The following is a 27,781-nucleotide window of genomic DNA, read 5'->3' as shown; positions in this document are numbered from 1 at the left end:
CTCTGGGATTTTTCCCTGCACGTTTGATTTCCCAATCTTGCCTAAAAAGCCCTGGGATTTCTTAGTGGTCTCCCGTCCAAGGACTAGTCGGGCCTATCTTTTTTTCGTTTTTAGTTTTCCCTCCCGGGAGGGTCCAGTGACTTCGGCTTCGGACCAGCTGCAGCACCTTCGGCAGAGAGGAAAGGCCAGCTGCCCCGGTGATTGACAAGAACGAGCGGTCACGTGGCTCCTGTCACGCCACCTCCCTCCGCCGGAGCGCAGGTCTCCTCTACGAGGGCGGGTGAGCTAGAGCAGGGGTCTCCAACCTTGGTAACTTTAAGACTTGTGGACTTCAACTCCCAGAATCCCTCAGCCAAAGCAAAGCAAAGCAAAGCAGGCTGAGGGATTCTGGGAGTTGAAGTCCACAAGTCTTAAAGTTGCCAAGGTTGGAGACCCCTGAGCTAGAGGATAAGAGCGCGGGCCCGCCGAAACAAACTTCCCAGCGAACTGGAAAGTTCGCCGAAAGGAGTTCGATGCCTGGAGTGCGGGCGGAGGTTCTTCGCCTCCGTCACCTACCACACGCCTCCGTTTCCCTTTGCAGCGGAGGCTGCAAAGCAGCCGGGGCCGAAGCCGAGATAACTTTTCCCGGAGTTTCCCCCCCCACCATCTTCCCAGCTCGCTCTGCCCTCACCTAATAACAAAGGGGGCCGGGACGAGCCGAGGGACCGCCCCTTCGCCACCGCCCCCTTCCTCTAAAAAGTTGAGCTTGGCCGGCTGGTGAGAGAGGCGCTTCCCTCCTTCCCTCCTTTCCTTAGGGCGAAGCAGCCAGTGGAAGCGGCCAAAGGGTTGCAACGAAAGACCAGCCGAGCGCGTCGGCCGAAAGTTGGCTTTGCTTTTTGGCGACTTGTTTAATCAGAAGCGGCGGGGGCGGTTTGCTTTCTCCAGGGGCGCTTTGAGGTTTTCTTTGGGAGGGTGTTTTTTTTGGGGGGGTGGGGGGAAGAAGTCTTTAGAAAAAGAGCGAAGCCGCAGCAAAACCGCCACGGAGCGGACCTGAGGCTCGACCGTCCGGGGCACACCAAAGTCTCAGCCTCCTCCTCCTCCCCCCCTCCCGCAGGTAAGCTGGTGAATAATTGACGGTGAAGGGAAAAAGGAAAAATTAAAAAAAAGCAACGGGATTCCTCCAGGCGGAGAGCTGGGAGGACAAAAGGGCACCCGAAGAATTCACTGCTCTCTTCCCAACTTCTCTCCCGCCGCCGAACTGTAATTGATTCTCCCTTTTGGGGGGCGGGGGGATACTTTCCGTTGAGTAATTGCTACGGGTGGGGATTGATTTTAGCTTAGGGCAAAGCCAGAGGTTGGAGCTGAGCGGATTTCGCTGCGAAGTGACAACTTTTGGGGAGAAGTTTTGCTCCACGTGGGAACTGCACTTCTATTAATTTGGCTTACTTAAGTCGGTTCCTTCCAGCGCTCCTTTAGGAACTTCTCTGACTCTTGAATGTTTGGAATTTCTTTCCCCCCACTCCCTTATCCTGGTTTCCTTGTAGCAAATGAAAGAGGCGAGGTGTTAACATTGTTATCTTTGAAAAGGATCTTTTGGATGCACACGACCAAGCAACCTAACTCTTCAAACGGACCCCTTCCCTTTGGCATAAATTTTTAGTGATCTGACTTCGTGCTGTTAAATGTTTTATTTAGAATGATCTAGGGAACTCTTCCATTTTGAGCACGTTTTGTGGGATTTAATTCCTACCTGTAGTGTTGATGACAGATGTTAAGAGACTGAACTACCCTATGCAACAGGTAAAACTCCGGGCAGCCGCTAGTCGGCACTAAATAATTTCTTTGCTGCGATCAACTGATGCCCAGATTTTTGTAGCCTTTTTTAAAAACGCAAATAGCTTTCATTGGGTTGTGATTTATGCTAGATAAAGGTTAGTTGCCTTAGAGTCAAGTTTAACTTCTGCTGACTATGGATCTCTTTACAGTGTTTTTTTTTTTTGGAGAGATGGGCAGAGCTGACCTCTATTAACAGCTTGATACATAGTACATTTCTGCAAATTGATTTCTTGGCATGTCAAAACTACTCTGAAATATTTATCAGGTCTCAGAAGAACAACATTTGCATGCGTTTTGAGGGAAGGGAGAGGTAACAGTCCTGAGACTTAACCTTAGCTATATATCATTGGTACTTCCTGAATTGCTTTAATATGGGAGGAAATACCACTGGAAGTGCAGCTTCTGTTTGTGTTTGTTTGTTGCACTGCAGCCTTCCTCAACCCTTCAGATTTCTTTGACTTCAATTCCCAGAATTCCAAAATTCTGGAGTGTACCAGTTTGGAGAAGGCTACTGTAAAGTGAGCGAAGAAGACAGCTGTTGCTTTCACTTGAAGCGGAAAGTAATTGCAATCCTCTTTATCATCCATCTTAGTCCGCCTCCTTCCTGATACATATCTGGTGGGGTTTTTTGGGATAGTCACTGGTTATTTTAAGGAAGAATAGCATGACCTAATCTCTGTTGGAGTTTTCTAATTTAAAATCCTTGCAAGTTCTGGTTGCAAGTAGGGTGGAACCTGAATAGGCATTAAACTTGCTTGTTCTGGAGTGTTTGGAGGACCTCAGAAAAGACTGAAGTGGGCTTCTGTTTGATAGGAAGGCAAAATAATAACTTGAGTAAGAGCTTGGCTCTGTTGCTAATTTTGAGGGGGGGGGCTTTAAAATACTTTCTGGAAGAAAGTCACAGTGACACATTTGAATGAGCGACTGGAGTATCCATTACATGCTGTGTGCTTGTAGAAGTGTGTGTCACGCACAAGTTGCTTGCAGAACTGGAAAGGGCTGAAAAGTAAATTGGATGGAAACCAAATTCTGTCTTATGTGCAAAATCTGATTTGGATAGTTCTGTTTGGTAATGGAAATGATCATGAGCTGAATAAAATTCTAAATAAAATTTCCTTATTTTAAATAATATTTCCAGATCTTATTATTTGATCTGTTTCCTGCTTCCCATTGTAGTTGTATATTTAAATTAGTAGATATCTCCTGATTCATGTTTTTATTCCTAGTATGACTTAAGTTACCCCAAGAAATTCTCCACTCTATTCCCAGGCCCATTGAACTTCACAAGGTGTAATCCAGCAAGCTCTAACAGGTTTTGAAAAACCAGTAGCGGAAATTTTGAGTAGTTCAGAGAACCGACAAATACCACCTCTGATTGGGCCCAGAGTAGGGAGGAAATGGGGATTTTGCAGCATCCTTCCCCTGGAGTGGGGTGGGAATGGAGATTTTGCAGCATCCTTCCCGTGCCATGCCCACCAAGCCACACCCATAGAACTGGTAGTAAAAAAAAATTGGATTTCACCACTGGTGTAATTGTATAAACATGTGGTATAGACTTGATTCTGAGCCCTTGAAGAAGGGTGCAGATTAACCATGCATTGTGCCTTTGTAATGTATATAACCCCTTCTTTATAGAATTTAAATTAACAAATGTGGGGTTGATAACTAGTGTTTAGATAACAAATAATCCTCAATGTAACCTTGCAAGAGTTATCCAAACTCCTCCAGACAGGATCTGGATAGAGAGTAAAGTGCTTTCTTTGCTACTTTTTGTTAGTAACGAATCAGTCTGGCCATTCTAGACAGTTTTCTGGTCTATAGACATATAGGGCTAGTGATAAGAAAAAATATGAGGTTGCAGGTTTGTCCATATTTTTATGGGAATATTCACCGGACTCCATTCAGAGAAATAATTGTGTACAATTACACTCCATATGTTGCATTAGGATGTATGTGTAATACAGTAAATAGAGTATGTAGATTTCAAAATAAGTATATTTATGTTTTTTGCATGTGTGTTTACATTTCAGATATTAATTTCACAACAGCCAAGAGTGTGAATTCAGCATGCAGAAATTTTAAATAATTCTATATTGTGATCTTGAATTGGGAGAAAAAAGGATGGCCAAAGTTTTGGATATTGATAAAGGATCTGAGGGAGGTAACAATGAATTCAGCAACATCATTAAATCCAGATCTGGTAAGTTTCACTTGGAAGTAAATTTTTCCCCCTAGGAACATTCCACTGTAAAAACAAAGGAAGTGCTATTTAGTTGACTGGAATTGAAGGACCAGAATGCACGTTATGTACAAGTGCATGCTGATGTCCCTTTAAACAGGAAAAACTTGTTTAAGAAGGGTGTGATTTGGAACAGAGGAGCAGAAATGTAAGGCACAGCCTTTTAACTCTTTTTTTTGTCTTCTGTCTTTTTGCCATTATCCCCATTTCTGCTGCTCTTTTTCACTCCCTTCCAAACAGTGTCCCATATTTGCAGTAGAAGTATGTGTATTATACAGTGCTTTTGAGATAATTTTCAGTGCTTCAACTGACTTTTCCAACCTGTGATTTCAGCAACAACAACAACAACAAAAAGGGACCATGTTGCTGTGTATTGTTCAGTTTGTCCTTCTTGTTCCTTTCTGATTCGTCTGCTTGTCAAAACTTTTGTTAGGGACTTGTATCCCTGCTCCAGTTTGACAAACCTCTTGAGGCAATTGTAATGTAATAATAATAATTACAGGCCTCTGCTTTTCTGCAGTACAAGTCAAATCTGTTTATTTAATCTCCTCCCCACTCCATATACCAATTGCGCTGGGTTTTATAAAGTGCCATATGTCCAGTGCGCCTTTATAGAATTATCTAGCAGCTTTTGCTGTTTGAGGCTTGGAAAATGTACTGCGTGCACTATTTAATACGTTTAAATATACTAATGAGAATAAAAGCTGCATAAATCTGCAGGGGCAATTTCATGGCTCTCAACATATTGCCTTATTTCAAAACCAGAACTGGAGCAGTGAGTGGGGAGGAAGGTTTTGTACACATTGGATGTGGGGGTTCTTGCTTCAAGGTTTCTCAAACTATGTTAACAAGGCAGAATTGTTTAAATTGAAAGAGCTCAGACGTAAACTTGCACCATGCAAGGATTAGCCTAAGAGAACTGATATGCATTAAATGTGCAGAAAATGTGGTTTTTGATAAAATGCTTTTTGATTCTTGAAAAGTAATTCTGTTTATAAATACCAAAATAAGTTTGCCTATCTTATTTATTTATAAAAATTATATTCTGCATCTTGCCATCAGGTGACTCTATCAACCTTGTCCTGTCCTCAGATTATTTATTAGTATGTACCTGAGACATGAACCAAACCTTTCAGGAGAATTTCTTAGGAAGTGTGGTAGCTTATGAGTTTAGGATGCTGGGCTGACAATTATTAGGCTCATGTTTGAGACCCAGTTGCTGCTGCAGTATAGGATGGGCTCCTGTCACATGCTCCAGCTCTTGCCAACCCATCAGTTTGAAAGCGGATGACCACGTGTAGATACATGAGTATCACTTTGGTGGCCAAGTTCATGCGGATGTGAAAGGAGCCTCCATTGCCACTTCCCCCAGGCAATGGTGACGTCCCTGTTCAATCCTTCCAATCCAGAAGCACTTTGGTACTCCTGACTAGTAGACTTGATGGAAAAGTTTCCATACTTTATAGTATATTAGGCAACAAGTTAAAAACCTGTTGTCAAAGTAGACATTTCTTTATTTGACCTTTATTCCACTTTCTTGTGCCAAAAGGGCACAAGAAGGTGGAATAGAAGTGTGAGAGAGGGCTTCTATGTATGGGAATTCCTACATAGAAATAAATGTGATCAGTATTTAACATTGTTCTATAAAAGTTATTCAATGTCTAATTTTTACTTTAATAATTCTCTTTGATAAATTACATGTAAAGAAACTGGCTGATTTAATAGAAATATATATATTTTTCTAAGTTGTATATTTGTGCTAACTTTTCTGAAGACTCAGATGCACAAATTCCAGCTCTCAGAATTCTGAATGGACATACTAACTAGGGAATTCAGGCAGTTATGATCTCCATATCTGCAAAGTGCCTGCATTGGGTGACCTCACAATCCATTTCGATCTGGCATTTTCATATACATTGACTACAATACTCATAATTCTAGTGGGAATTTCAATGAAGTATATCTGGAGAAGGCAACAAATTAGTGGATTATGTTCAAGGATTAGAGAGCAATTGTATCTGTTAACTTGAATAATTGATAACTGCAAAACTTCCTGTTGTCATAGTACTGATCCCTGGAACTAATTGGGGCCTCCAGCAAATATTTAACTAGAGGTGGCTCAGCAGAGAATATTTCTTAAACCAGGCTAGGTTACGGATCCAGCTAGGCCAGTATTGTCTGTTCTGCTTTCAACTGCTCTTGGTTCTCCTTTTAGCTGATCTCTGACCTTTTTAATTAGATACATTGTGAATCAAACAGGCAATTTTGGGGGGAGAAAATTGGTAGCTCTGTCATAAAACTTAATGTTGCTCACCAAAAGAAATACTGGCTTGAAATCAAGTATGTTTAGCAATAAAAAGTCCTTTCTCTTCTGCAGAGCAGTCTTATCAAACACAGATGGTCCCTTGACTTTTATAAATGGCTTTTCAGGAATGCAGGGGCTGAAGTGGGAGAAGGAGCCAAGTAAACTGCAGAGTGAAAATGATTTTCTTCTCTCTTTTGGAGCCAAATCATGATATTTACAATTAGTATTTTTCAAGCAAAACCTAAACAGTAACAATCTCTTTGAAATCTGAATATTATTATTTAGTGACATCATCAACAATCAAATGCACTGCTGGTATGTATTTTGCTATAATTCTGGTGTATTTTGGTAGAGCTACATAACTGGGCTACAAAAATCCAGGTAGCTACAGGATGGCATCACTGAACAAGAGTTGTCTGTTCCTCTTGTCTGCCATTTTGTGATTGTTGGTTCTAGGAGCTATAGTGTGCCAATAGATAATTGAAATTCTTTTCAGACAAAGCTAAGTTGCTATTCTGAAACTAATATTTTATGTTACTAATTTTGGATATTTTTTAAAGGATATTTTTGGGCTGAGTTTGACTCTGTGACCCCCGACGATATGGACAGGATACTGGGGAGGTTGAATGCCACCGCATGTTTATTGGACCCGTGTCCCTCCTGGCTGGTGCTGGCCACCCAGGAGGTTACACGAGGCTGGCTCCAGGGAATTACCAGCGCTTTTCTGAGGGAGGGAGTCTTCCCAGCTGCCTTGAAAGAGGCGGTGGTGAGGCCCCTCCTTAAGAAGCCTTCCCTGGACCCAGCTACTTTGAGAGTGTGGAGGCCTGGCAGCTCCCCCGGTACCTGGAGGAAACTGTTTATCTAGACCCATGCCAGTCCGGCTTCAGGCCTGGGTACAGCACAGAGACGGCTTTGGTCGCGTTGGTTGATGATCTCTGGAGGGCATGGGACAGAGGTTGCTCCTCTGTTCTTGTCCTGTTAGATTTGTCAGCGGCGTTCGATACCATTGACCATGGTATCTTGCTGCAACGGTTGGGGGGTTTGGGAGTGGGAGGTACCATTTTACGGTGGTTCTCCTCCTACCTCTCCGACCATTCGCAGACAGTGTTGACAGGAGGGCAGAGATCGACCACTAGGTAACTCACGTGTGGGGTGCCGCAGGGGTTGATTCTCTCACCCCTCCTGTTCAACATTTATATGAAGCCGCTGGGAGAGATCATTCATGGTTTTGGGGTGAGTTGTCAGCTGTATGCCGACAACACTCAGCTGTACATCTCTACCCCGAACCACCCCAACGAAGCTGTCGATGTGATGACTCGGTGCTTTGAAGCCGTTTGGGTCTGGATGGGGACGAACAGGCTCCAACTCAACCCATCCAGGACGGAGTGGCTGTGGATGCCGGCATCCCGGCATAGTCAGCTTACCCCATTGCTGACTGTGGGGGGCGAATCGCTGGCCCCCAGGGAATCGGTGCGCAATTTAGGCATGCTCCTGGATGCACGGCTATCTTTAGAAGACCATTTGACGGCCATTGCCAGGGGAGCTTTTTATCAGGTCTGCCTGATTCGCCAATTGCGCCCTTTCCTGGACCGGGACTCGTTATGCACAGTTACTCATGCCCTCGTCACTTCCTGCCTGGATTACTGCAATGCTCTTTACATGGGGCTCCCCTTGAAGAGCATCCGGAGGCTCCAACTGGTACAGAATGTGGCCGCGCGGGGAAATGAGGGAGTTCCTCGTAGCTCCCATGTAACACCTCTCCTGCGCGGGCTGCATTGGTTGCCGGTGGTCTTCCGGGTGCGCTTCAAGGTGTTGGTTATCACCTTTAAAGCGCTCCATGGCATTGGATCGGGATATTTACGGGACCGCCTGCTGCCTTCGATTACCTCCCATTGTCCGGTGCGTCCAGTGCGCTCTCACAGGGAGGGCCTCCTTAGGGTGCCGTCAGCCAACCAATGTTGGCTGGTGGCCCCCAGGGGAAGAGCGTTCTCTGTGGGGGCCCCGGAACGAGCTGCCGGTGGGACTCCGTCTTCTCCCTGATCTTAGGACCTTTAAACGCGAGCTCAAGACTTTCTTTTTTCACCAAGTGGGGCTGGCCTGATTGATTGATTTTAATATTTGGGGATTTTAGCGGGTTTTTTAACAGGGTTTTTTATCTTTTGTATTTTTACCGAATAGTTTTAAGTATACAGCAGTCTAATTAGATTTTTAATTTTGTTATGATATTTTAAATGGTTTTGGATTATTGTCGTTTTACTTGCTGAGTTTTCGGAGAAGGGCGGTATAAAAATGCGAATAAATAAATAAATAAATAAATAAATAAATAAATAAAGCAAGAAAGACCAGAGCCAGAGTGGTATGGAGGCTGAAAGCTTGTTTTCTGGCCATTGAGATCCCTATCTCCCTCTTCCAATGGATACATATAAGAACATTTTTAAAAAGAGATGCAAAATTGGAAAGCTTGATAGCAAGGTATATTTATACCAGGTGCGTGTTTTGACCCCAAGTAGTACGGTGTAATGGCTGCTTGGCAGAAATAAGTGAGAAAACTATGTCTTCACGTTCTAAAAGCTATTTGAAAACTAGCTTTATGATGCTTCCGGTAGAGTAAGTAAACACCCAAGCTCAGAGACTCTCCAGTTTCTGGTGCTTATTGTTTGAATCTCTCTTAATAAGAAAAGTATGATCAATGATTTAAACCAGGGGTTTCAAACTGGCAGCCTGTGGGCCATATGCATCACACACAGGCCATGTCCACACCAGCTCTGTAAATGGGGAAAACATCGCGAAACATCACATGACGCAACGTGACATGGCGACTTTGAAACCCATGATTTAGACTTATTAAATGAGAAGAACCATTAGGAAAAACAATCTAATGTGTGGGAAAAGTGAAGTTGATCTTCAGATAATTACAGTTGTTTCATGGGTATTCCCAGGATATTTTTTTCAGGAGGAAAAACTACAGCACAGTATATGACTGTGATTTCACTGTGATTTTCTCAAATAGAGAATCCATTCTCTTATTTCTTGCTCTGATTAATTGTTTTAGTAGCATCAAACTTTTGTGTAAATTTAATTATTTTGTATGATAAGAGTCATAGGACTCAGGAAAAGGGTCATGTGTTCTAGTGTAAGAACATTAGAAATGCCCTTATACAAAGTTACATCCGGGTCTTTAGATGAGTTTTTCCCAACTGTATTTTAAACTGAAGAATTAACTTTGGATCCTTAACTCTGAAAAGTGGAAACTGTTTCACTGAATGATCACCCTTCTGACCATCTTTGAAATATATTGAGCATTCCTGAGAGCATAGCAGAGTCTGATTCATCTCTTCTGCAATGTGGACAAAGGAGTATAATTGGCCAATCATCATATTTGGTTAATCAAGACATAATAATTCTCTTTTGAATAAAGTCTTCACAGGATGAAAACCATCAGGCTCTGAAATAGTTTTTAGAATTAGCTTTTATTCTTCCAGCTATTATTATTGATACTTAATATTAGGCAGAGGTGTTCTTGGTCAGACAAAAGGCAGATCAAGGAATTGCTAGCTGTCTTAATTAGCATCTACTGAAAAAGAAAATTGTTTCCTCTCATTTTGCTTAGCTTGCATTCCACTGCAGACTCTCTGCTAGACTGTGATGTCTTTATAATACATTTTTACATGAAATAAATCATTAATTCTGAGCAGTAGCATATCATACCAGACTGGTCTTTGGCCTCCCCCTACATGTGTGAAATTCCCCAGAATGCTCAAGCTAACAAGGCATTACTGAGAATTCTGGAGGTGGAAATACACATATTTGAAGTATGCCATGGTGAGCGAAGGCTGCCATTTTGCCTCAACACCAGAAAAGAGGAAGTGACTCCACCCAAGGTCAAAGAAGAAATCTGTGATCTTCCTTAAGCTAGTACAGGTACATTCATGTCAGAACCGCCTTCAATAATAAACAGCACAAACTTTTACAATTCTTGCATTGCAGACTTGCATCATGCTCATAAACTGATAGTGTGCCTTTTCTTTTTTATACAATTTATTTTTTTATGTTTTGATTAAATAAACCAATTATGAACATTTCTTATTTCCTAGAATTAATCCCTGAATTCAGTATTCTGTGCTAATAATAATTTATGATTCATTAGTTCATTCTTTTTACCTGTTCTCCTCCTTCTGTCCACTCTTAGTTATGCATTATATTAACATTCCTTTTTACTTTAAGGAAAACTCTGATAGGATGGATTGCGCTTTTTATAGGTAATGCTGTTCATACATTTGACTCTTCTGAACAAGACATACTTTTGGCAACTGCATGCCTAGGGCTGGGAATTTATGCAGTGTTAGCCATGTCAAATGGCAATCGATTGCATATTGCTTGGATTCTTTCTAATAGAATTTCAGTAAAGTCTTCACAGGATGAAAACCATCAGGCTCTGAAATAGTTTTTAGAATTAGCTTTTATTCTTCCAGCTATTATTATTGATACTTAATATTAGGCAGAGGTGTTCTTGGTCAGACAAAAGGCAGATCAAGGAATTGCTAGCTGTCTTAATTAGCATCTACTGAAAAAGAAAATTGTTTCCTCTCATTTTGCTTAGCTTGCATTCCACTGCAGACTCTCTGCTAGACTGTGATGTCTTTATAATACATTTTTACATGAAATAAATCATTAATTCTGAGCAGTAGCATATCATACCAGACTGGTCTTTGGCCTCCCCCTACATGTGTGAAATTCCCCAGAATGCTCAAGCTAACAAGGCATTACTGAGAATTCTGGAGGTGGAAATACACATATTTGAAGTATGCCATGGTGAGCGAAGGCTGCCATTTTGCCTCAACACCAGAAAAGAGGAAGTGACTCCACCCAAGGTCAAAGAAGAAATCTGTGATCTTCCTTAAGCTAGTACAGGTACATTCATGTCAGAACCGCCTTCAATAATAAACAGCACAGACTTTTACAATTCTTGCATTGCAGACTTGCATCATGCTCATAAACTGATAGTGTGCCTTTTCTTTTTTATACAATTTATTTTTTTATGTTTTGATTAAATAAACCAATTATGAACATTTCTTATTTCCTAGAATTAATCCCTGAATTCAGTATTCTGTGCTAATAATAATTTATGATTCATTAGTTCATTCTTTTTACCTGTTCTCCTCCTTCTGTCCACTCTTAGTTATGCATTATATTAACATTCCTTTTTACTTTAAGGAAAACTCTGATAGGATGGATTGCGCTTTTTATAGGTAATGCTGTTCATACATTTGACTATTCTGAACAAGACATACTTTTGGCAATTGCATGCCTAGGGCTGGGAATTTATGCAGTGTTAGCCATGTCAAATGGCAATCGATTGCATATTGCTTGGATTCTTTCTAATAGAATTTCAGTAGAGCCTGCAGACAGAATTTCTCAGTCAGTTGTGTAGAATATAATCAAACGTCTCTATTTCAGACTGTCATTTCACCTACATGCTGTTTGTATGTTGTAATGGTCAGTTGGAATGACCTTGGGAGATGGGAAAGAGATGCTGCCTAGGGAACGAACAGAGGAGAGAGGCCTTAGCCTACATTTTACATTTGCATACTGGGCAGAAGAAAAAAACTTCAAAAAAAACAAACAACCCTCCCTAAATTATCAGATTGTAAAAGAGACATCCGGCTGGTCTGAATGTGGCTAAACCAGATAAATCCTATCCCTGCAGGATGCCCATATTGGACTGGATTCTCACTTGGTGCAAAAACCTATCGTATAATTTGTTTAGGCTCATCATGTGTGAAACCTGATATTTGTGATTTGCTCAATGACCCACAGTTAAATAAACCACGGAAGAAATTGATAGGCAAGCCTATATATGCCCCCATATTTGTACTTTTCGTATTTTAATCTTAGGGCTTCTGAACCTATTTAAAACATGTATATTGGAATATTGGAATTAAGATAGGAAATGTTTCCTTCATCTCATCCTGAGTAATTGAATGTTGGCATGAAATGCCAGAAACCATTGGACTACTGTAAGCATACGTCCTCATTTTAAACATCCGATCCCAGGTGATACTGGCACACATCGGTTTAGTTAAGAAATTGGATCCTTGGGATAATGCTGTGGGGCACAAATATGTTTGTTGACATTTCCTGATGACATTGCTAGACTCTCTGCCACTCCCTGACTTTTTAAAATCATTATTTTAACTAAAAAGAGTAGGAAATCTGCCTGCTGCAAAGCAAAATGATAGCTTCTAGCATGATTTTTAAATGCAAAAAAGCCAAAGGGCGACCAATAAGCTTTCTTTCTCGGAGATTAAAAAGGATGATGATGTTCTGGTAGCTCAGTGCTTAGTTTAGAAGCCTTACTTAAGAGGAAGCATCAGGAGAGCATGTCATGCAATATTATGTACTTTTCAGTTGATCCAAACTAGTTTGCTGTAGATAGGATTCACATACCATTCAAAGTTACAGTTACAAATCCCATTAAGGATTAAGGTGATATGTGAATCAGGTCCACACGTGTCTTTTTATGACCGTTCCCTGTTATAGCTTTGCTTTGAAACTTCTAATCCTCGCTTCCTTCTGACATAATTCAACCGTAAACATTTGCCTTTGGGATGCAACTTCATTTTGTCATTGGTGTTTTTATATTGAAGTCTGCGTTATCTGCTAAAATGCCTATGTATAATTCTTCTCTCAAAATGGACAATTGGTTAGTGGTATTTTCTTTTGTGAATTTTCCCTCCTTCTGCCCCAGTTTGATTATGTAGACTTAAAAGACTGCCTGCTACAGTGTTGTTTACTGTATGCCTCCCGGGAGTCAGTAACTGTTTCTTGCTGACTTGTAGGATGGACAGAAAGCATTATTGAAAGAAAGAATGCGGAATACATTTTCTTCCATGTTATTGTTTTCTCAGACTTGGTGAGTGTAATGTTAGATATTACTTTGATGATTACATTCAAAACAAGACTTCTTTGTCTACGAGCAGGAAAAGTGAGTCAAATGAGATTCTAACTTTCCAATATTGCTAACTTGATCATCGTTGCACATAACTGTTCTCCCCTCTTTTTGTGTGTGTCTGTGGCCTTAGGAGGAGTGTTTTGTGAGACTTGGAAGCAAACATTTTAGGATCCATGCATAAACATAAAAACACTTTTATTTTATTTTTTAAATTGGGTCATTGATTGAATTTTCTTTTACAATATCAGGTAGCTGCATTAAGATAATTCCAAGGTACATAAAAAGCATAAGGGTAGTTTTCAGTGGTGGGTTTCAAAATTTTTGCTACTGGTTCTGTGGGTATGGCTTGGTGGGTGTGGCATGGCTTGATGGGCATGGCTTAGTGGGCGTGGCAGAAAGGATACTGCAAAATCTTCATTTCCTCCCGATCAGCTGGGACTTCGGAGGCAGAGAATAGATGGGGGCAGGGCCAGTTAGAATTTTTACTGCTGGTTCTCTGAACTATTCAAAATTTCCACTACCGGTTCTCCAGAACTGGTCAGAACCTGCTGGAACCCACCTCTGGTACTTTTGGTTCCCTTTATTGAAATGTGTTGTTAATGAGAAGATAAATTGCTTGGCACCATTGCAGAAAAAAAAAGACAAGAAAAATAAGTAAAAACCATTGAAATAAAATAATAGCTTGATACAGCATACATATAATGAGCCAAGAAACAAGTAAGTACACATATTATCAATGAACTTTAGCTTTTGGGGATATTATGTCAACAAGTACTTGACCAAATAAATAACATGTGATATATGGAATTTGAGGGAAAGGGCAATGGATGCAGAGACTTCATTTTGAAATGATTTCTTTCTTATACCTTGGGATAAGGCCGGAGTGGGCAACTATGGCTCCTTATAATCTGTGGATTTCAACTCCCAGAATTCCTGAGCCAGCCATGCTTAAAAGTTAAAGTCCACAGGTCGTAAAGTGGCTATAGATGCCCACACCAGGATAAGGTGTTTTTTGTAAGAGAAAAATGGGTCTTGTGGTATTTAAATCTGCCTAATCTTAAAACTGCTTCTACTTCATACATAATAATTAGAAATAGGAGTGGTTTTTTTTGTATAGAGAGAAACAAGGGTGCATATTTCAGATAAAGATTTGCACTAATGATAGTAAGTTTGGATAGTGGTTTTTGGTTTGAGGTGGGATTATGCATTCATCCTGTTTATCTCTTTTATCATGTTCTTTGCATGTTTGGGAAAGTACTTGCTTTAGAATCTACATTCCTGCTTATATATGAACGCAAAAACCTTTGGTTTAAATCCTTTCTTCTAATTGGGATACAAAACCAGAATTGTTTCAAATAGTGTATACTGAAACTCTGTGATAGTTACATTGTAACTTTTTAAAAGACTTTCATTTATTAAGCTAAGACTACTTTATTTATTGGATAAGCATCCTTGAACCAGATGGTATCTATCATACTGTAATATTCTACATATTTTATATTTGGTGGTGTTTGTGATGGGAAAATACGCTATCCATGGATAGAAGATTCCAAAAATGAACAAATGTTAAAAAATTGTTCAGGAATGGAAATTTTATTACGTTTTCCTCTCCTTTGCAGTTCAGTCATTCTAGTTTCAGTCATATTTGCATTCAGGCCTTTGAAATGGCATTATTCTAACTCAGCAGTTATTCTTCAAAGCTATCAAATTAAGCACTTATAAATAAGCCACTCTATGCATTCATCAGAGCTATGCTCATTTTTGTATCAATACTTTTTTAATACGTCCATCTCATATGGAAATAAGATCTTGAAGTATAAATTGCTCACAAAGGGCCTGATATCATTGCAATAAAGAATGGAAGACCAGAAAGCAATAAATCTTGTTCCTGTCAAAAAGCCTTATGGTTGAATTGTTTGTCTGCCTCAGAATGTGGTAGTTCACTTCATAGTCACATCTCTGCCTTTTTTAAACTTCTTGAATGGCCGCCTGAGGTAACAAATGGATATTTGATACAGCACTCTGTGTTTCTGTTCAGATTTTTGGAGGAGCAGAATTAAAGAACATTTGGATCTCTCTTGTTTTTAGGACAGATCTATTCCAGTATTTATTTTTCCAGGTTGCTTCCAGGCCTAATTCATATGTATCACCTTGGCTTCCTTAGTCATTATTTTGGAAGCTGGAAACCACATTTTTCTGGAGTGTACCCACATTGGGAAAGTTGGAATGGAACATTCTTCACTTGCCCTTTTCTTTGCATGATTAGACAGATTTGGCCCAGTGAACGTCAATAGGTAATAAATAAAAATAACTCAAGACCTAAAATGGACACCTAACATCAAAAACGTCATCAAAAAAGCACAGCCAAAAAATGTTCTTTCTGAGCCAACTAAAGAACCTCAACCTGCCCAAGGAGCTGTTGATACAGTTTTACAGAGGAATTATTGAGTCTGTCATCTGCACCTCTATAACCGTCTGCAACCCAACAAGACAGACACAGACTTCAGAGGATAATTAGAACTGCAGAAAAAACAATTTCTACCACCCTGCCTTCCATTGTGGACCTGTATACTGCACAAGTCAAAAAGAGGGCTGTGAAAATATTTACAGACCCCTCGCATCCTGGATATAAACTGTTTCAACTCCTACCCTTAAAATGATGCTATAGAACACTGCACATCAGAACAACTAGAGAATAGTTTCTTCCCTAATGCCATCACTCTGCTAAACAAATAATTCCCTCAACACTGTCAAACTATTCACTAAGTCTGCATTATTATTACTATTAGTCTTCTCATCGTTCCTATCACCCATCTCCTCTCAGTTATGATTTCATGACTGTAACTTTGTTGCTTGTATCCTTACGATTTATATTGATTGTTTCCTAGTATGATTTGATTGCTTATTTATACCCTATGACTATCATTAAGTGTTGTACCTTATGATTCTTGATAAATGTATCTTTTCTTTTATGTACACTGAGAGCAAACGCACCAAATACAAATTCCTTGTGTGTCCAATCACACTTGACCAATAAAGAATTCTACTATTCTACTATAAAACGGCAAGAAAAATCATGACTATTTGACACCTTCTCTGTAATCGCAGTGTCCCATTTTTCCCAAACTTTGAGTTTACCAGGACAAGTACAGAATGAAAAGGAAAGTGGGGAGCTTGGGGGCTCAAGGCTTTCTGCCTTTCCATTTATAGGTTTAGCAGATCAAAACTGAATTTCTGAACTGGCCTAGTAATTCTGTTCTAGTTAGCAATTACTTCTTGGCACTCTGTGTTCGTTCTGTAACAAAGTGGAGAGGAAACTAGAAAACGTGAATGCCATGTCCATGCTGGTGCTTTCTAGATGAGTTGAGCTACAACCCCTCACAATTTGAAGACATTATGACCATTTGGAAGAATTGTTAAAAAAACTCTCCATTTCTATTTTAGCTCATTAAATTTTCTGCCAGTGCCTGTCATACAATATTCTTTCTTGCGTCATCACACTATTGATCCATCTAAATTAATTCTGCCAACACAATCTGATCTACCAAGTTTCCGGCAGGCATCTTTTCCAGTCCCACTTGGAGGAGACTGGAATTAAATTTGGGATTTTGAGCACGTGAATCAGAAGCTCTACCACTGACCTTCACGTCGAGCACATGTAATGTATGCGTTCTTGGAAAGCTGTACGGTACAATAATTTCCAGATTATGAAATAGAAATAGAAAACAACATTAGGATTGTAACCAGCAGGCTTCATTATAGTCATAACTCAAGGATTATCCATAATTGAATTGATAACCCGTATATCAATGGTTAAAGACTAGGATGACAATTCACTCAATAGATTATAATTTATGTGTAAGTGCTGTGTCTGTTTTTTGAGTTAGTTTTCACCCAGAGTCACATTTTTCTACAGCATAGAAGAATCTCCATTTCAACCTTCTCATTTGACATTTCTCGTTGCTACCCACTCATAAAAGCAACTTACATGTCACCTTTTTAAGTGTAGTGCCCAAGTTAATTTTGGTATGAAATGCCTCCCCATTTTGAAACAGTTTTCAAAGTGGAACCTGCAACAATTTGTGTGTATTTATTTTGTATAAATATATAAATATATAAATAAATATATAAAATAAATATATAAAATTGTATAAATAAATAAATATATAAAATAAATAAATATATAAAATAAATATATAAAATTGTATAAATATATAAAATATATATAAAAATATATATATATTTTTATTCAATAAATAAAGCTATAAGGCAAACTAAAAAAACCCCCCCAACTTTGGGGGAAAAATAGAACTAAAACAAAAATGAAAGCAAATTGAAAAAAACAAAACGAAACAAAACTTGGGAACAAAAGAATATAACTTGGGATATATTTTGATAAATACATAAGTATGTGTATGTGTGTGTGTGTGTGTGTGTGCGCGCGTGGATGTGCACACAATTAATTATATGCTGACTCCTCAAGAGTGGTTCTGGCCAGCTAGAAGAACATAAAATAAATAAATAAATAAAACTAAAAATATAAATCAAACATACATTCCAGCCAGCAGCTATCTGGTTCATTCTCAGGACATGAACAAATAATATTCAGGCTCACAAGCCTGGGGCAAAAATATTGTATTGCTTTAATTGTCTCTGATACTTGTGTCTTCAGTTGGATTCCCTAGTCATCAGTATCACCTTTTAAAACAGGGGTCTCCAACCTTGGTCCCTTTAAGACTTGGGGACTTCAACTCCCAGAGTCCCTCAGACAGCAAAGCTTCAAGAGTTGAAGTCCCCAGGTCTTAAAGGGACCAAGGTTGGAGACCCCTGTTTTAAAATATTGCTGGTTACTTTTTGAGTCATTGGATAATTTCATAATTAACTCCTGCAGAACAGAATGAACTTCACCAACTTCCTGATTTTCATTATAAATAAGTGTTATAATTATATTTCCACAATAAAGTATTCAATGGTATAACAAGATAGATGGACTTTTCTTTAATTCTAACTTAACAATAAAGGTGAGCCCTGTAATTACAATTTACGTTTTCCCATAATCTAATAGGCTTTTGTCGAAAATGTATTCTAAGCTTTAAGAACTAAGAGCTTTGTTTTAAAGTATCACCTGCATTATAGAAATAACTCAGTTGTCTATAAACAGTAATTATTGTAAAATGTAAATATATCCAACATAAATTTAAATAAAAGCATAATGAAAGTAGGTAAGGGTTGGGTTAAAGATGATTATTATTAGATATTGGCACTTGGTTATTTGTAATAGACCACTAAGGGTTGTTGAATAACAACAAAAAGATTGTAGGCTCTGCATATGTCTTTGTATGATTCATGGACCAATGATTTAGCTGTGGCTTCATTGCTGCTCAGATCTGAAATGAGACTTTATATTCTTTAAATATCTGTTATCTATCTATGTTAAAGATGCTTTTGATTGACATGACAACTGTAACTTGTGGCTTACCTACTAATGAACCTAGGAGCTGAAAAATGAACAAGTTGTGGCTTGTTGGAAGGAACCATTTAACCACCAAATTCAGTCCCCTGCTCTATGCACCAATCCAAATGTAAATATCAGCAACAACTTGTTCCACAGCCTTTGAGTGAAGATAACCAACCAACCCTACCCCAATTGTCTGAGTAATTGATTCCACTGTCAAACATGCCTTACTAATTCAGGCATTCAATAGCTTCAGTACAGAATCTTCCTTTTTGAAAGTTGGGATCATTATTTCATGTCTTGCATTCTGAAATGATAGAGAGCAGGTCTTGTGTGGTTGTGTGGCTCAGTGGCTAAGACGCTGAGCTTGTCGATCAAAAGGTCGGCAGTTCAGCGGTTCGAATCCCTAGTGCTGCCGCGTAACGGGGTGAGCTCCTGTAACTTGTCCCAGCTTCTGCCAACCTAGCAGTTCAAAAGCACATAAAAAATGCAAGTAGAAAAATAGGGACCACCTTTGGTGGGAAGGTAACAGTGTTCCGTGTGCCTTTGGCATTTAGTCATGCTGGCCACATGACCACAGAGACGTCTTTGGACAGTGCTGGCTGTTCGGCTGTGAAACGGAGATGAGCACCGTCCCCTAGAGTCGGGAATGACTAGCACATATGTGCGAGGGGAACCTTTACCTTTACTGTGTGTGTGTGTGTGTGTGTGTGTGTGTGTGTGTGTGATTCTTCTACTCAAAGGACTTATTTTCTAAATCCCCACGTATATTTGTTGTCCTTTACTGAATAGATTTAATATGGCGAACATGTTGCGATGAGTTTATAGTTTGTTCAGAAGAGGCTGTCACTTCACATTCAGCAGCACAGCCACCTTAAACATGTCACGGACAGATGGTTTGTACCTGTGCTATTTCTCGGTACATTCTTAAGTAACCACAAGTCACACTTAATGTGCTGTCTGAGCCCAAAGTAAATATGTTAATCTTGAAATACTTCACTAATAAGGATAATAGTATTCCTTCAAGAGTTGGTAGTGTTTTCTAATCTTGGAATGCTGAGCCAGGATCTGGTTTTCCTCATCCTCCAATGAGATTCAAGCATTTTCAAAATTAGCGTCAAGCATTTCTGAATTAGCTTTTGAAGAGTTGGCGTTACTAAGTTGACGCCTTGATGCCTATTTCTAGTTTTTACTGGTGGCCTTTGACAGCCTTGGTACAGGTCTAGGCAAAGTTTAGAATCATTGAGGAGTAGAAATGTAATCAGTGTAGCAGGTGCTGATCATCCTAGATTGACTAACTACCATTCACCCTCTGAATCATACCCTTCGATGCTAATTTCTGTCATTTGACATAGGTTAGTGAACCTCAGTATCTAAATGGATCATGGGAATCTTTGGAGTTTCCTCTCCCTGTAATTTACCATTCTGGTGCTGAAGGCTGAAATGTAAATTAGAAGCTATGAATTCATTCATATGATTTTGCAGTATGGTAATAGATTAGTGAAGAGTCAGCTGGTGTCACTGATGGTTCTTCAGTCACATGATGCCAGCTGTCTGGTCTAAAAACCAAGATGTTGCATGAGACCTAATAGTTGACAAATGAGAATTCTTGTGAATTGTGCCCAAAACATTTGTATCCACTTAGGTGGAAATAACCTTTTGTTGTCCACTTTGTTGACATCATGCATAATTTTGTACACCACAATCACGTACCCCTATGCTGGTTTCAGTTTTAACATTTCCCCCCATAAATTTGTGATATAGTTCCAGGTTACCTCATTTCATCTTGAGCCCAGATTGTTTTAGAGCTGGTGAGACATATATATCTAATGGGAAGACATACTTCCCAACAAGCGATGGTTATCTGTTGCTGAAAGCAGGCAGATGGGTGGGAGGTGAAAATGTCTACAAACATCACTGCTGAAAAGTATGAAAGTCTTTGAAGATTACCTGCAGGATTAGAGGGACCTCATCTGCCGATTTGTTTTAATACAGTATCTAACAAGTCATCTCTTCACTTCCCTGCTCCATTTCTTCATCCTCTTACTCATTTTCCTCAAGTTTTGTTCATCATCTTTTATCCATCTCCTGTTTTCCTTCCATCTCCAGGACAGCTGTCCTTTTCTGTTGTACTTCCTTTTTCTCTTATATATATTCCTTTGTGCTGTTTCTGCTGGAAGGTGGTAGACAATTTGTAATAGTGTGTAAATGGTTCATTTCTGAGAAAGAGAATTTATGCAGACGGGGAATGAATTTTAGAAATGTGCCATTCTTTATAGTGTATATAGTGTAATATCGTATACGGAGTAATATAGTGTAATTTCTGGCATATGCGTGCATATATATGCATGTGAGAGTGTGTATGCATGTGCGCGCATGCACACCCACACACCCACACAGATTATATGAAGAAGTTTCTTGAGGAGAGGGAACTAATTTCATCTGGAAATGGCAATCTTAGATGGCCAATTCTAAATTTTCTGTCCCCTTGTTTGAGGAAGGGTTATCTTACATTCATACTAGTGTATTTTTGGGTAAATGTGCAGACAGTCGGCAGAAGAAGTATGCTATGCTTTTTCTGCTCATTTACTTTATTTTGGATGAGTACAATATATGAATAAATTGGATGAATGTTATTTGTGGAGTTGAAATCTCTATTGTATCCCTTTCCTCCCACCTGTAGCCTCAATCCCTCATGTCCCTAGAAATATCCATTAAAGAACCTTCCCAACCTTCCTCCCAACAGATTTTGGTGGTTTTGGTGAGCTGTGCAGTACTTTGTTCTTTCTTTTGCTTATGGGCATTGCTGTTACATGCTTGATTTCATCCAAAGGATATAAGAGTTTGGCAAAGGAACCTTGAGCCATTGCTGGGACTATATTGGGTCAGCTGGATCTTTATTTTAATATTGTACATCAGAATTAATGTTATGTTCTTATCCTCCCATGGAAAGGATTATGAAGTTTTAATACATGGTAACAGATTTATAGTAACATAAACTTGGCTATTTCTTGTACTCTAAACTTTTCAAAAGTGAAATATGACATTTAAAAAAAAATTGGCCACAGCAGGATGATAACTATTTTTTGTTTCTCAGTCAGAATTCATCATTATTTATACTTGTGCTTGGTCATTTATTTTTATCGTAATGCCAGAAACATATATAAATAGTGCATGGGCATCCAGAGTCACTTAGGTGAGAAGGGCAGGGTAGAAATACGATGAATAAAATAAATAAACTGCATTTGTGGTGTACTTTTGTTAACCGAATGACCTTAATCAGTTCAGTTTCAGATTACACGATCTTTATATTTCTATGTAAGTATTGTTATTATTATTAGTGTTTTTATTATTGTTTTAATGTCTGTATATTTGTTCAGCATAGTCTACATAGAAAAAGAACCTAAATTTATTATGAAGTATGAATAGGTCTGTCTGGAAATATCTGAAGATTGTGTGTTGGTATTTCATATATAGTAATCGGTTCAAGGGATTGCTTGAATGGAATTCACTAACATCTTCATAATGTATTTAAATATATAAAATACCTTTTCTGTTATCTCACATTACTTCTAGCAAGAAATTTATAGTAGATGAAGATGCTTGTGCTTGTGTGTGTGTGTGTATGTATGTAGGTCTTTGGTTATTTGGGTTTTCTCCCGTGTAAAATTGGAAGTGTCTTGGCGACGTTTCAACGAAGTCTCATTCGTCATCTTCAGGCTTCAGTTTCGTGCTTCTGGGAGCAATGTGTGATTGCAGCTGTTTCTTCCTTTTTAACTGCTAGTGGGGGTTAACCAAATATAAATGCAAATATATATATATTTGCATTTATATCCCGCCCTTCTCTGAAGACTCAGGGCGGCTTACACTACGTTAAGCAATAGTCTTCATCCATTTGTATATTATATACAAAGTCAACTTATTGCCCCCAACAATCTGGGTCCTCATTTTACCTACCTTATAAAGGATGGAAGGCTGAGTCAACCTTAGGCCTGGTGGGACTTGAACCTGCAGTAATTGCAAGCAGCTGTGTTAATAACAGACTGTCTTAGCAGTCTGAGCCACCAGAGGCCCTTTATATTGCTGTTCCAAGCCAATTAAAGCTGGAGTTGATTTAAATCTTTAAGACATAAAGGTAGACAGGGTCAACAAAATAGTGCTTATGACATTTAAGAGTCTCAGTCACTCCTAAAATTAGTGCCTGTAAGTCCCCCAAGGATTAAATTGAAATTAATTTTAATTAAAAATGATAAATGCTCAAAATCTTACAAGACTAGTAGATCACCTGATATTTTTGTGTAACGTCTCATGGCTGGGTTTCCAGAATAGGAGTTTTTGCATGATTCAACAATAGCTTTACTACTGGAGAATGCTGTCTGTGGCTTGCACATACTGAAAGCTTTTCTCCTCCTTTCTGGCAATTGTTACCTGAAACCAATTATTAAACAAATCTGCCTTTTGTGAGTCTTAGCAGATGAATACATTAAAAGTTACAATCTTATAATTCTTAAGAAGGAACACTTTCCCTTTGAGGATTGAAAAAGGGAATACGAAACAGCTGACTGAAGAAGGAAATATCAGCTGGATGTTCCTTTCCTGTTTTTTTCCCATGAAACATTCACGTTTAATACTTCTCAAAATTGGAAAATTGGGCTTATGGATCCTTAGGTATGACCTTCCAACTTAACATCAGATTACTTCAGCTGTAGAGCCAGCATAAATTTATGCTGTCCTATTCGTTTCTGTGAGAATTTTAAAAAGGGGAAGACTTTGGGGGGGAAAAAATCCAGATTTCCCCTTCAGTTACTTATTTATTTTATTTTTATTTATTTTATTAAATTTTTATACCGCCATTCTCCCAAAGGACTCAGGGTGGTGTACAGCCAAAAGATAAAAAACAGAAAAATATACAATTAAAACGACAATTTAAAACCGAGCATATTAGAAAAAAAATGGCCAACATTTAAAAATTTAAAATTTAAGATTATAAACCATAAAATAATAAAACCCCAGTTAAAATTTAAAATATTAAAAAATATTAAAAATATTATGCCAGTCTTACCCCTCTTGTGAAAAATATGACAGGGTCTTAGGTTTCTTAAAGGCACCCATATCAGAATTCTCCACAATAGGAGGAAGGACTTGTCAGCCCATTCAATAAACTATTGTTGTGATAGTTCATTTGCTGGATTTATTTGCAAATTGATATGGAGGCAGATTTGTAGGTTCATACAGAGCAATGCATTTCTTAAAAAAATACAGTTGAAATTTTTTTTTAGAATCTTCAGGGAAGTGCCAGGATACTTATGTTGGAAGAAATATCCATCTGGGTTCAGTTCCAAGTGGGGAAAAATACACTGGAAACATGGAGACTGCTTGGAAAGATGGTTTAATGGTGGTCAGGATCACATGGCTTGAGTTCCTGAACGGAAAAGGGATGAGATCCTGTGCGCTCCCTAGCTTTATGCTTTTTCTGAGCTTTGAACTTTCTGGGGCACAGGAAGAGTATCCTGATTGGTTGTCAGACTCCCAGGGGGTGGGGGTCTTAGCTAACCTTGCTGGCTGATGTAATCTTCCCAGGTGTCATGTGGTGAGTTTCTGTTGCTAGGTGGGTCCTATTGTGTTGCAGATGATGATCCATTGACAAAGGTGGAGAGAATGAGTTTCTACCTCTGACCCATTGACAAAGGTGGGGGGAGTGAGTTTCTGTCTCTGACCCCTTGACAAAAGTGGGGGGAGTCAGGAAGCTGCTTTTGTCTTTAAAACATGTTTCTCCATTTCTCATCCAGGGAAATATATTCTGCCTTTTAAATATTTTCTAAAATATTTCATTCTTCTAGGAGGGGGGTGGGTGCTAACTTCCCTCACTTACCTGCATGATTTTTGGAAATGAGAAGAAAATGCCACACCAAATTAGATATTTGCCTTGTTCCTTCTAATATGCCTGTTACTCAGTCTGCTTTTGAAATGGTTTATGTTTTAGTATGGGGCTTGGTTTGTTGTGTTAAATGGGTGGGTGGTGGAAATGGAATTCTTTAAATTCTTAAGGACTCTTGAAAAGTTCTCTGATTGGATCCAGTGAATGTTCTTTCTAACAGGGCTACAAATGATAACCTGGAGCAATTTTGTTTGTTTGGATCCAAGAGTTGTTGGTATTTATGGTGATTTATATGTTGTCTTACGCCTGATTGCAATTCATTTCAGATTTTTAAATAAGTTTTGTCAATTGTCTACTTCCACAGTCAAGGTTTTTAGATGTAACAGTCCTGGCACTGGCTAAATATCACAGCCGTATTTCATGATAAAAAGCTGGGTTTCCATTCCTGGGCAAACGTTGGAATTTTTGAGGAGTTAGTTTGCAGAATATTTTCTTCCTTAATCTTTCCAAGCTGCTGACCTGCTCAGAATAGCCTTGATTCTTCCAAGGCAGCCTGCCCAGAATGGGCAGTATTAGAAATGACAAATATATTAAGTGAGAGCTTGGCTAATATACACGGTTTGCAATTTTAAACCTCTACAAAATAGAGCTGGTTGCTAATATGGCTTGATTTGCAGGAACTGAAATGCTGTTGGACATCCATTCAGCCATGGGGAAAACAGACTCTTTCCTTTGTCATGTCATACTTGAGCTATTGAGCCTTTATTGCTGGCTAGTTGTGGCACAGACAATGTAAACAACTGTATTCTAAATTAAATGGTGCCGAGAGAGACATTCTATGCAAAATCCTTCCCACTGCTGTCCTGAAGCTAACTTTTATAATGCCAATTAAACATTCATAGTCAAGATCAGGAGCACCCTTAACCTCTGTCTGTTGTTTCTTTATTAACCAAAAAAATAAACCAATGGTTTGTTAAACTTTTACTTTGAGACCTAGTGCTCTTAAAATCCTTTCTATTACTGAAACTAACTTCTCCCAGAGGTCATATGCTTGGGTTGTACCACTTCAGAATGCTAATCAGTATGCAGGACTGAATGTTTCCTCTTCGCTGAATTCCATCAAACACTTACTCTATAGTGCTAAAGTTGTGCATGGATGGGTTTTTGTTTCAGGGAATTGATTGTAAGAATTTTAATCTGTCTAAAGAGGGAGTGGCATGATTTTACTAGTGGCACTCTATGCATTTATTAAGAAAAGCTTGGGAAAACTGTTGTTTCATTGATGTCCCATATCTCTTCCCTCCCCAAAAAGGGAGTGAGGTTTCAAGGGAAAGAGGAAAAAAAAAAACATAGATGAAGATTGTGTTCTCTCTTCCATGAACAGGAGCCCCCACTGGCTTGAAAACTCAGGTGATCACAAAAGGATTCCTTGTTTAAACAGAAGCATATTTTTGTTTCTACTTTACAAACTAAACCATCATAGAATGGGACTACTTAAATTGTTTTATGATAACAACGTAACACCCTCTTGTGCTTTTTACTGTCAGCTGTTCTCAGAATGTCAACGGGCATCCAAAGTATGAGATGTAAATGTATTTATTATATTTATATGCATATTTATTTTGTGTAACTCAAGGCAGAAAACACAATGTTTACACTTCCTGTATTCCAACAACAATCCTCCTTAATGGATTGGATTGAGAGAAAGTGACTGGCCTAAATTCATTCAGTGGGCTTCCTTCTTAAGGGGACAATACAGTTTCTAGACCAGTGCTTTGACCACTGTACCAGAGTAGCTCCTGCATAACTGTAAAGCACTGATGGAATTATGTAAATAATAAATAAAAGTTCCACAGTCACGATGAAAGCCTGTTTAATTGACTGCTTGCTCTACATGTTGGAGCATAGAGTTTGCAAAGAGATCTTGAAGTTTTTCATGACACTGACAGCTCAAGGACAATTTATCCAGGTGCTCATGTGAGTAGACTGTGACTTTTTTCTAGTTCAAATAATCCACTCAAATGCAGATGCACTAATTATGAATGGCTTCTATAAAATAATATTCTGTTGAGGACCTGCAGAACAGGAACTGAATGCTTCGGTATTTAAATAGTCTTCCTTGCTCTCAGTTGGGCTTGATGTTTTGATTAGTTCTTAATTTGATGAAGTTGTTTGTACATGACAAAAGAGATAAATTAAGAGCAAGTTATATAATTTGTGCAAATACAGGGATGGCAATGATGATGTTTAGTTTAGACCAAGTTATTCAATCTTTAGAAAGTGCTTAATTGTCTTGTTAGGCAAAAATGTTTTGTAGTAAAAACTACATCATCAAATGGATCTAACTCTCAAACTCCTACTTTTCTGGGCTGGATTTTGAATTTGAACATCTTTCCTTTATTTTATTTATATTTTTTTCTCCTTTCTTTTTACATACAATGCATTTGTTTTCTAGTTCATTCTTTCACAAAAATAAAAACACTGTTCTGCAGTTGAGCTCTACAGCAACGGCAGGGTAGAAGGATGTAATTTCATAAAACGGCTGGAAAGTTTTATACTAGAACTGAGACATAAAGTGTTCTCCACCCATTTGGCCAGCCACAAAATAAGTACTATGACTTTTGTGGGGCAGTTCCAGTTGGCTAGCAGTGAGGAGGCTGGTTCCTTTTTAAGAGGACCTGTTGTCTCTGCCAGAACCTAGTATATGACAGCTTTAATTTTAAAAAAATACTTAAACGTATTTTATATTTAAAACATCTGTCTGCTTTCAGCTGAGGAAAACCTTGTAAAATCCAAAGTCCTTGTTTTGGCTTTGCATTTATCAGGATTGAGACTCGCTTCCTGTTACCCTGGCTGGTTGCGCCAGCAAAACACTGCAAATTACTCATGCATGTACAAGGCTTTAAATTCAATAAAATGGTCTGTGAGCTGAGCAAAAAAAAAAACAGCAATAGATGACAAGCAACCTGGCTACTGTAGCTGAAAAAAATGAAAGAAATAAAAACTTCTGATTCTGATGAATGCAAGGTGAGACAGTGTTGTCCTCTCAGACATCTTCATTAGTGCCTGCTATGTTCTCCGACGCATCTGATTTTATTTGAAAAATACTTTAATAAAAATCAATAAAATGGGAAATT

At 38.8% G+C, this 27,781-nt stretch overlaps 1 protein-coding gene across 4 annotated transcripts in view; it reads left to right on the top strand.

Annotated features, from left to right (window-relative positions):
* Positions 1 to 430: 430 nt before the first annotated feature.
* Positions 431 to 27,781, top strand: part of UTRN (utrophin) — a 429,397-nt gene continuing 402,046 nt past the window's right edge. For 2 of the 4 annotated variants that reach the window (XM_058170259.1, XM_058170253.1), the window contains exons 1-2: positions 433 to 1,093; positions 3,846 to 4,015. In XM_058170259.1, coding sequence (XP_058026242.1) covers positions 3,937 to 4,015 — 79 coding nt within the window. In that variant the 5' untranslated portion in view covers positions 433 to 1,093; positions 3,846 to 3,936. Of the gene's footprint in view, positions 1,094 to 3,845; positions 4,016 to 27,781 lie in introns of all 4 variants that reach the window. The other 2 variants (XM_058170270.1, XM_058170245.1) reach the window with 2 other exon arrangements.

Source organism: Ahaetulla prasina, chromosome 1, assembly GCF_028640845.1.
Source record: "Ahaetulla prasina isolate Xishuangbanna chromosome 1, ASM2864084v1, whole genome shotgun sequence".
Lineage (NCBI taxonomy): Eukaryota > Metazoa > Chordata > Lepidosauria > Squamata > Colubridae > Ahaetulla > Ahaetulla prasina.
This window is presented reverse-complemented; position numbering and strand designations above follow the sequence as displayed.